An 11,139-nucleotide genomic window follows, 5' to 3' on the forward strand; every position below is an offset into this window, starting at 1 on the left:
ATCATACTTTTGTGCCGACTTGAAAACTGAAACCAACGATTATCCGGACTACCAGCCACGCTGCCGCATCTTAGCGTGCTACATGCAGACTAAACGCATAGCCTCATGCAGGAACTCAACTTAACCGGTCCGCGTCCATTTTCACGTTGATCTTCATCTTCGCATCGGTTTCTTGCACATGGGGAGAGACATCTATTCACCCATCACATCTTTTTCCTTTGTCGTTGGTGACACAACTTACCAAACAACACCTCCTATCCAACAGCAACACAACTCGTCATATACGTGCAACTCATCTCCACCGTATATGAACTCGCTGGAACTCCACCACCACGAACGGAAACGCAAGGCACGAATTCCTTTTTCCGCCTGCTCTTCCTTGCAATTCTCCTCCGCCAGTGACGCATCTCAACTGCAGCAGAAGGCTCACACACCCGAGCTCTTGGACGCACCTTACAAGAACTCATGTGCACACCTTGATGACGGCTCGCAACTTCGCCATCTCCATCTTGCACCCTCCAACGCTGATCTCGATGATTTCCTCGGTGTCGTAACTTCGGCACCTCCATAACCATCAATGATCACCAACGCCTTGCAGACGACAGCCCTGTCGCCCTCCTCCAGATAGTTCCGTCGAATGACATCACCCATCGCCTCGCGCTTGTGACAGCACCCTCACCGCCTTCTTGCCGTCACTCCACCGAGCAAAGATCACCCGATCCTCCTCGTACGTCACTCCTCGAACGAACATTGCCTTCTCCTCCTCGTCGCTGCACCACCCAGCGACCATATCGTCCGCTCGTCGTTGTCGCTACACCAGCGACTGTATCGCCCGCCCCGAGGCGCTAGCAAGGTCGCCACCCCGGGGCAAGCGCGGCTTCACACGAACCTTGCTCTAATACCAATTGTTGGAACTTTGCTCACAAGATCGATCACATCAAAATAACACGAACGCACGTGCACAAGAACTGATAGCCAAAGGTGCGTCTCGCACCTTCTAATTCCTCTCTTCATTGCTTTTCTGTTTTCTCTAGGTTTTATTCTCACGGTTACAAATCTCACGCACACACCATGTATATATAGGTGCAGGACCTAGCTCAGGCCACTGACGCAGACTTCTTTTTCCTAATCTATACGGACTAGTACTACTACCATACTGGGACACGACCAAGCTAATTCCAATTCCAATCGGTCTCAACTTCCCTAATCTACTAGCACACGTAGACTACTAGCACAAAGACATGGTACACTTTCCTAACTAATCACCGGCAAGCCTGATTACGCTTCCAATTCTTTCAAAACTCAACTAGTAAAGCTCACGCACGTTTAATTATTTGGATTATCCAACAGGCTACCACACAGATTTATGCATCTAAGAGCATCTCCAGCCGTGTCTTCAGGGAGGTCTTTCCAGGCGATTTTTTCGCGCCGGTGTCGAAAAAATAGCTCAGTCGCGTCTTCAGGAGCCCGATTTTTGTCGGCCTGGGCCGAAATCAGCGTCGGCGGATCCAGACTGAACCCGGCGCACTGGGGGGCGCCCGGGGACGCCGGGGCGAGCGGTTTTTTCGCGAAAAAACCGCGGGCCAGCCGCGTCAGCGACACCGCGCCTCGTCCTCCCCCAACGCCTCGGTTTCCCGCGCGGGGAATCAATGGCAAGGCTGCCGCCGGTCAGCCTTGTCATTGATTCCTCACGGGCAGCGCGTCACGGGACGGCGCGCCGACGCCTCCCCCCTCGCACGCGTACACACGGGTGTGGCGCGGCTATATAAGCTGGTGGCCTTGCTCGCCTGTGGCCACACCAGCCCCGCCCTCGCCGCCGAGCTTTACCTCTCCCAAGCGCCACCGTCGAGTCCTTCCTCTCCCTCTCCCTCTCCCGTGAGCCGCCGCCAGCCCCTCCCTCTCCCTCCCCCTCCCCCTCTCCCGATGGCCGAGCGTTTCCCCGGAGACGAGGCGGTGGCCAACGGCTTCGGCCGCCGCACTCTCCACGAACAGGAGTCGTGGCTCCTGTTCCAGCGAACATCCCGGCGCCACCGGCATGCACGCCGGGCCGACGGGCTGGAAGCTCAGCAACGGGGGAGTGCCCATTCCCCCGTTGCCCGACGCCGTGGCTAAACCCTCCTACTTCGCCGAGGAGGTCGAGGTCGTGCGCGCCTCCCTCACCGACGCCCAGCTCTCCCTCCCCCAGTACGCCGCCAACAACCACGCGGCTTGGGCGGCGTACTTCCAACGCCGTCAGCAGCAGCGGCTGGCGTCCACCAATGGCGCGGCGGTGGTCGGCGGCATGAAGAACAGTGAGGGGCGCCGCCTGTGGTGGGGCGTCCCCGGCCGCACACTCGAGGGCGTGCTGACGCACCTCGAGGGCGGCAACAACCGGCCGTTGGCGTACCCCCCGGCGAGGGCGGCCGCCGCGGCGCACCGCCGACGCGACGGGCCATGGGCGCCAAGGAGGTTCGGCTCCTCCTCCTCTTCCTCCTCGCGCTCTTCCTCGCACTCCTCCGGCACTCCGGCTGCTCGGCGTCAAGGCCGAGCCCGCGTCGGAGATGCCGCTCGGCCGGCGCACTCGCAGGGCCAGCATCGTCATCAACGACGGAGGCCGGCGCGCCTCCTCGTCGGCTTCTCCTCCACGCTTTGTCAAGCCAAAGACGGAGCCGGGGCTCGCGCCGGTGAAGGCGGAGCCGGGTCTCCCCGCTGTGAAGACGGAGCACGGCGAGGTCGAGCTCGACGACGACGCGGCCCTTGAATGGGCACGCCATGACTCCCTGAAGATGGCGAGGGAGCGCCAGTGCGTCGCCCTGAGGCACTTTGCGGAGCGCCGCCGGGGCCGCGACAAAGGAGGAGTCGTCATCATCGCGGACAGCGACAACGACGAGGACGCGCCGCCGCCGCCGCCGCCATCAGTCCGCCATGGCGACGCCGGGTCCAGCAGGGGTGCCCGCGTCAAGGAGGAGAAGGCCGACGATAACGACGGCGACTACTCGGCGTTCAGCCAGTTTCTTTTTTAGATTAGTTTATATATTTGCTATGTAATGAAAATTCGCGAACTTTGTCCAAATATATGTCCAAGTTGGACGAAATTTGTCGTGTTTAGCCGTACTTCGCCGAACTTTGCCGAAATTTGTTATATACTTTTATTTTTTAAACACGCCTAGGGGCGGCCCTGGGGCCGGCGGCTGGGGACCAACTCGCCCCCAGGCTGATTTTTTGCGCCGGCTCACCCCCAGGCGGTGATTTTAGGCGCCCCCTGAGGGGCCAACGGCTGGAGATGCTCTAAGCTATCTCGGACCACCACACAGGCGATTCATCTTCTTCTGCCCTGAAGTAGAAACAAAGGCTATGCTACAAAAAGAAAGAAAAGCCAAGTATTCTTTGTTCTGGTGTGTATATGTATAGATGCAGGCCAGCAAGTTCATGTGAACTAGCTAGGTAGAGAATATTTTTGTCATCTGGTGGCGTGATGCAGACTGCCACACACACAGCACAATCCATTACATGTTTGATCTTTTAGGACTAGCTAGCTAGCTACATATCACACACATTATGCATTGACTTCTCTCATCCTAGCTAGCTATCGACAAGATCGGTCATGAAAATCACACAGAAAAAAGTATACATATAGTACATAGGTAATTACTTTTGGTGAAAAAAAATGAAATGTAAAACATGCAGGCATATAGATGACATGCATGTAGATGTCCGTATACGATATGAAACATTAACCGGAGTAGATGAAATGTAAAACATGCAGGCATATAGATGACATGCATGTAGATGAAATTGACCGTTAATGTTTTCGTCCGGTTAATGTTTTCATCTATTTACAACCGTATGATGTCCGTATTAAAATCTCTAAAAAGGTTTATACTTAAAAACGGAGGGAGTACAATCTAGCGAAAGGCGCAAGATGCAGCAGGACAGTCTGGACTCTGGAGCCATGGAGCGCGCCACCTTTTTCTTCTTGGCGTACAGCAGAGTGAGGCGGTCCACACAATCCTGAGCTCGCCGGAGCACCGCGCGTAGGCGAGCTAACCAGCACCACGCCTTGCAGCCTCAGGGATCGATCCATGCATCTAAGCTAGCTCCGGCCACCACACAGACTACTCATCTCTTCTGGCCTGAAATGGGAGGAAAAGATATGCTACGAAAAGAAAGAAAAGTGGAGTATTCTTTATTCTGATGGATGGATACATGTATGGATGCCGGCCGGCAAGTTCATATGATGCAGACTACGACAAGCAACACAGTCCACATTTAGGTCACATGCACTATTGGATACGTGGGTCTGGTTCATGTCAAAATGGTTATGGTGGCTCAAATCCCCACTTAAAATTAAAGTGTTCCCCTGGTTTCTATGTCGGTGGCTCAAATCATTGCTTAAAATTAAAGTGTTCCCTTGCTTTCTATGCAAGGGATAGATAAGTTTCAAAAAAAACTATTACACCACCGAAAATGCCAAACGGAGACCGAGCTCCATGAAAGTCTTTATTTGAAAACTTCAAAATTCAAACTTTTCAGTTTCAAAAAATTCTGAAAATAAATACACATATACCTAGATACATAATGCATATGTGTGCAAATTTCCAGATCGAAGTACATTAAAATGTGATCTACACAAAAAAGACAAATCTGGGGCTTTTTAAAATATGTACTGTTCATCTTTAAAGTCCCTGATTTTGTTTTTTCTTGTGCAGCTCGCGGTTCAAGGTATTTCATCCTGAAATTTTTCACACATACACTTTACATCCATGCATACATGTATAAAATTTTTCAGAATTTTTTGAAACTAAAATTTATGAATTTTGAAATTTTCAAAATAAAAGGCTTCATGAAGCTCGGTCCCCAAAATGCCCTACTCTTACAGCACTCACTATCTACCTTGATGGGTGAGATCTTAGAACTGAGTCCTATAAACAGGAAGAGAGGAAGTAGGATCTTAACATCGGCGATGCCGCTGCTGAAATATTGTGAACATTTACACCCCATAATAGTATAATTTATTCCAAAGATTATCATAATCTCAACAAATAGTCCTAAAATAGCATATTAATCCATTAGGTAACTAGGGTTAAGCCAGTAGTAAATTTTACTTTGCATTCACCCATGGCACTCCTAGATCCACATATGAATTATGGAACAAATAATTAATATAATTACTTTCATCGAGCATTGTGTTAAAATAAATCCAAGGCATATCGTCGATCATCCGAGGACCAAGCAATAACACGAGCGCAACACCGAGATTTCTTAATAAGGTTCACCGATATGGCTACATCCCCGGGACCTGACTAGGGGCGCTCCTCCCATGACACCGTCACAATACCGCACACCGGCCACCTGGGCGCCGGCACACCCCGCCGGCTCTCCCTACGTGTTTGTGCTATTATGTTGGCATAGGTTACATCATGTGTCTTCCTCCGATATATATGAGAGGCCTAGGATATCAGTGTCCTACTAGGACACAACTCCTACTCTGTCTACATATAGTCCAAAACCAAGTCCAACTGTAACCTACCTTGTACGAGAATATTCGACACAACTCTAACAAACTCCACCTTGGCGAATATTGTTCACCACCTTGAATGCATCCATGCGTCGAATCTACATGTACATTGGACTTGAGATATGCCATGAGCATCGCTGCTACTCCCAGACTTCATATGACTCCATCTGCAACTATAGTCCCTTCTCGTCTTCTTCACCAAAATTAAGTTTCTCATTACTCTACTTTGTGCTCTCAACTTCCGGAGAATCCGTTCAACGCCATCACACACCGACCATTTTTGCGTGAAAGTGTACAACTCACATATTGGATGCCACATATAAGAGTTAACTGAACTCAACATCACTGCTCTTTCTTGACCATCTTTCTGAAACTTGAAGGAATCTCACCGTCGCCCTGTGTCACCTTGAGTCAAATTCGCAGTTGTTTCATCCTTATCTCGGGTAGTCTTTGACATGTCCCACGGCTATAGCACTCTGTCTTCTTCTGTACTTGTCATCTGCACTTTGCCATGTGCACTGAACACCACAGAATATATGGTCATGTACTCTCTTAACTTTTGACAATTTTAGACTTTTCGTCACTTTCTCAGATTCTCCATGGTCAACTCATGTCCATCAACCGACACTGATAGACCCAGTCACCAACTTGAATCTGGTACTCGTCAACACTGCTTCAGCACCCCCTACACAATTTGTTTGACCATCAATGCCTTGGCATGTCATTGTGTCCCGTGCTTACCGCACGCCTCGCCGTTATCACTGCGTCGAGCCTCTGTTGTCCTGGTCGAGTCTTTCAAGGTTGCGAACCCACATCACTCAACCCCCACTGCAGAGAACCACCGGTCATCACCGACCGATACCGAGTATCACGCCTCCATCAGACCACTGGGCCCCAGTCCGATCCACGTGTCTCTCGCTTTCCCCGCTGAAATAGGCTTCGACTCTCCATGCATTTACGCTGTAGCCCCTCCATCAGCACAGAATGAAGTCGTCCATCAGACTCCAGCTCCACCTTCAACATGACTTCATGTAGTTGCGCTATGCTACCTTGCGCCCTCTCGACTTCAAGCTCTCTCATGTGTGCACCATCTTGAATCAACCCCGCGCCATAGTCTGTCAAAGCCGCACAAGCCCTCAGGCCTGCACCACGTGTTTCCATGCCCAGAAGTTGGCCACCATCAGCATCACGCTTCTATGTCGTCATCGCTGAAATCACCGCCATCTTCTGCTTTGACCAACCTCCATGCCAGTCCAAGCCAGCCATGTATGTTCGACTGCAAACATGCTCCACCCTGCGCCGTGTCCGCCCCGCACATCTCCGTGCATTGCTTGACGCCCTGTGTATGCATGATCCTGCCACGACAAGCTCCAGACTCTTGCTTCAAGCCTTATCGCACGTTGTCGTCCTTGCCTTGTCTCTACCCTTGGTAATGTTCTCAACTTGCTTCTTTTATTTGACCCGTCAACTTGCTTCTTGGTACAGTCTTTAAGCACATCAACAAACAGACTTTTATATGCAACACCGCTTCTCCAAGAACCAGCCAAACTTGCCCGTGAAATCTCGCCTCTTTGTGCTCACACCAGCAGCATCAATAGGCCATTCCTTGAGCCAACCACGTACCAAACAGCCTCTGCCAAGTGCCACATCGCAGACCGCATCTGCTTGTGTGGCTGCCGCACACGCGCTCCTATCTACTAGCAGCCGCGTGCTTTACCAGGCCAGTCACCCGCACTTGGGCCCTGCTTGGCCTGCGCGTCCCCGCAGCTTGCTCGGCCTGCTGCCTCTGCCAAACCGATCCAGCTTTGACTGCTTTTGATCTTTCCGCTGACCTTCAATCGGACAACTTCGATCTCACCGCAGGCACCTGGCAAACCCTCGCAGCGCCTCCGTCGATTGAATACGACCTCCTCTGAATTAACAATCGCAACCTCGAACAACCTAGCTCATGGTACCACTTGTTACGCAATTTCGGGTCCGCTAACACTAGCGTTTCCGACCCACATGCGTCAACCAGGCTCAACCAGAGAGCAACACCGACTTATGGAAGGCCTTGGGCCCTCTCCCTCCAAAGGACTAGCCTGTTAATTAGGAGGGGACACCCCTGCCCTTATAAATCGTGTTATGTCTCCCCCCACATCTGATGTGGGACTAAACCCAACACATTGGACTGAATAAATCGCATGAAAATTAGTATTTGGCAACCTATTGGATCATGGCAGTCAACAATAGCTTCCCCTTATCTTGGACAGACATTGTTATCTTGTCTAGCTCATTGGGTTCGCACCAGCTTGAGGTTCGAGGCTGCCACCCATGCCGTATTCCAAGCTTCATCTATTTGTGTATGTATGTGTGCATAGCGTTGTCACCTTTGTCATTGGTAGTTTGTCCATCGTTTGATCAATCATGTGTATGTATGTGTGCATAGCGTTGTCACCTTTGTCATTGGGTTATAGATGAAGCTTGGGATGGATAAACTAATTAATACTCAGTACATCCAACAAACTAATTAAAACTTAGTACATCCAACAAACTAATTAAATACACATGATTGATCAAACGATGGACAAACTAATTAATACTTACCTCATAGATGAAGGATCACTTCAATAAGTACTCCCTCCGTTTCTTTTTAGTTCGCATATAAGGTTTGGTCAAAGTCAAGCTTTGTAGAGTTTGACTAACTTTATATTAAAAAATATAAACATTCATAATATGAAATCAATATTATCAGATGGACCATGAAATGTATGTTCATACTATATAGTTTTAGTATTGTAGATGTTCATATTTTTTTATATAAATTTGGTCAAACTTTGTGCAGTTTGACTTTGACCAAATCTTATATGCGGAGTAAAAAGAAACGGAGGGAGTACATCCAACAACATAAGGAACACACAATTTCAATATAATACATGAAGTTCGGATGATGTACAGCTGTAGTGATGTCTTGATAATTTGATATGTTCACAGTTTTCCATGCAACTTCACATATTCTACTCAAGTTCCTCATTCGTACACATTGGAGGTATTTAACCTATGATAAGTCCACAAATTAGTTAGCTGACACATAGCTTTTTAATATACATGTGGTTGCAAGGTTCACCTCATATTTGGTGAATGAAATATAATTTTCTTTCTCAAGATAAGCATTGTACATGTTCGGCAATCGTGATGGTGTACTTTCTCAATCCGTTTTCCACCCCTAGAGAAGTCTTCAAGATAAAATAACAAACTTTATACATAAAAGCCTCATTCGTATTTAATTTTGAGTCGGCGATGACTTAATTCAACTGGTTAATTATTTTTCCAATATGATTGACATAATTCCATATAAATCACAACAACAATCGCACTTGTCACCAATTTTGAGACAATTTTATTACACATCAAAGTAGCTATCCTCTTGAAATTACATGTTTAAATCAACACGTAGTATAACAAGACTTGTTTCAATAAATACATTTTGTTTGATTGATCTGCTGACCATTTTAAATAGTCAAGTCAACATAATGGCTCCAATCGATCAATCACTAACCGACTTATTTTACTTTGAGGAACAACTGCTTCACGGGTGGATCAATCAGAAGGAAATATGTTATCATTTTATCTGGCTTGTGCTATAAATTACCGGAACCATCTGAGGTGAAGTTTACTAGGATCATAGGGCGAAGCTGGAGATGATGGCGACGCCATGGCTTCGGGTACCTTGACAAAGCGGCCGTTGACCCGTGGCCGAAGCTCAGCGTAAGCTTTTCTGGACTCGTATCGGATTTGCTTGTCATAGCGCCGCCTCTTCCTCTTCTCCCTATACCTCATCACCTTCGCTGCTCTCTCCTGCATTGTGGGATAATGGGCAGGCCCCACCATCATCTCTGTGTCAATAGTCATGATTGCTTCATTGCTAATAGTGTTGGTGAATGCACCTCCGTAAAATGGCACCTGAACATCAAGAGGAAAATAATCATAAGATCGCAGTTATGTACTTTCTTAGGGTAGCAGATACGTACTTGATACTCCCCTGTTTATGAAGTATCTAATTGGTCTCTAATTAACTAGAAAATGATCCATTTTCATTCAGAGATGCACTTGATTGTAACTATTCTATTTCTGGACAGTGGAAGCTAACAACTCCTCTGGCATTTTTTTTTCAAAGATGCGCACCGTCCAAAACAATTGGTCTATGAATATACGTTTTAATTAGGTGTATTATGTACATGTGTGTAGCCCTGTACATGTATGTACAGTTTTATGAGTTTTTAAAAGGCGTAACTTCATCAATAATTGTGATCTGGGTCCGTTTGGGGTGAACATGCCATGTTCAAAAGATTGATAGCAAGTAACTAATTAGGCAATTTTCTGATGCAAACTAACTAAACAAGGATCTTCTTTCCATTTTGTATGGGTTTGTTCTTTTTTGGACCCGATCTTGATCAGTTTTATGAACTCGGTAGATCGATCACCCGGCCACTACGCAAGCTATCGTGGGGAGTAGTATCAGTTATATATGAGCTACAGACTTGCAAAACTAGCTCAAGATAAAATTGAAATACTAAATAACAATCAAATTCATAATGACCACATAAAATGAGAAAAAGGGTGCATCGATCCAGTATGTATATTGTCCATTTCACAAAACTTTGTCAATTAATTACCATAAAGTGTGGACTCCAGATAGATATTGACAAGTTGAGAATTGAGCGCATATGTATTGCTTGATCCCATAAAGAGATATGTTATATTATTAAGCTCTAGCTAGCAGCTTGATTAAAGTCTTCCCCCAGCTGTGCCGGTCGAGTTGGTTAGTTATTGAACACAAGTCAAATTTTCAGTATGCATGTATGACTGATTACCTTGTTGTTGGTCAAATAAAATGAAATAAGTTTATATGTATGACTGATGATTTGACAACCCATACAATTCTGCATCAACTAATACAAAACACAAACTCTATATATGCCTCCATAGAAAATTAAAGAATATCAAGATCCATTCCCGCATATCTTTTTCAGGAGAACAATTGAGCAGCGTACATTAACAGAATTATGTGACAGATATATGAGATGGTTACATGGTGCTATTTTTTTGTAGTGGGTATAGATGGACATAAATTAGGTGGGGATTTTTAAGGAGGAAGCCAGGGACGCATCCATCGGCAAGAGATGAAACAATTAAGCGGTACTACTACTTACGATGTGGGCTCTTGCCGGTGGCTGCACTAGGTGAGCCATGGGTCGGCCGCCTGCGCCCACCTCCAGCGTGAGCCTGCTGCTGTTCCCTGCAGCTGCTGTTTCATGAAATGGTGTGGTCCATGTTCTGCTGTGGTCGAAGTTGGCTGGCGGCAGTGGCACTGGGTGGTGGTGGTGGTGGTTGCCTTGGGCGAAGAACTGGTGCTCACGCAGCTGGTGCTCCTGATGATGGTGATGACGATGATGAATGGGCGAGACCATGAGGCGCGGGCAGTTGTTGGCGCCGCACAAACCGCATGACATGGACATACTGCTAGCTAGCTCCAAGGTTTGCTTGCTTTTTTGTTTTTTCTGCTGTGGTCTGGTGCGTGGAGAAGCCGAGGAGGAGAGATGTCGAGGAAGAAGAAGAGGCAGTTATGAGTACCAGTAACTACCAAGGTACTTGTAGTAGTA

General features: G+C 47.6%; 1 protein-coding gene across 1 annotated transcript; it reads right to left on the reverse strand.

Moving 5' to 3' along the window:
• Positions 1 to 8,821: 8,821 nt before the first annotated feature.
• LOC125511587 (protein VERNALIZATION 2) lies at positions 8,822 to 11,139 on the reverse strand. Its single transcript, XM_048676997.2, has 2 exons — positions 10,690 to 11,139; positions 8,822 to 9,439 (listed from the first exon to the last, which is right to left on the reverse strand). The coding sequence occupies exons 1-2, from the start codon at positions 10,993 to 10,995 to the stop codon at positions 9,125 to 9,127; spliced, it is 621 nt and encodes a 206-aa protein (XP_048532954.1). The 5' UTR covers positions 10,996 to 11,139; the 3' UTR covers positions 8,822 to 9,124.

The sequence above is a fragment of the Triticum urartu genome, chromosome 5A (assembly GCF_056163025.1).
Source record: "Triticum urartu cultivar PI428250 chromosome 5A, HENAU_Tu73, whole genome shotgun sequence".
NCBI classification, from domain to species: domain Eukaryota; kingdom Viridiplantae; phylum Streptophyta; class Magnoliopsida; order Poales; family Poaceae; genus Triticum; species Triticum urartu.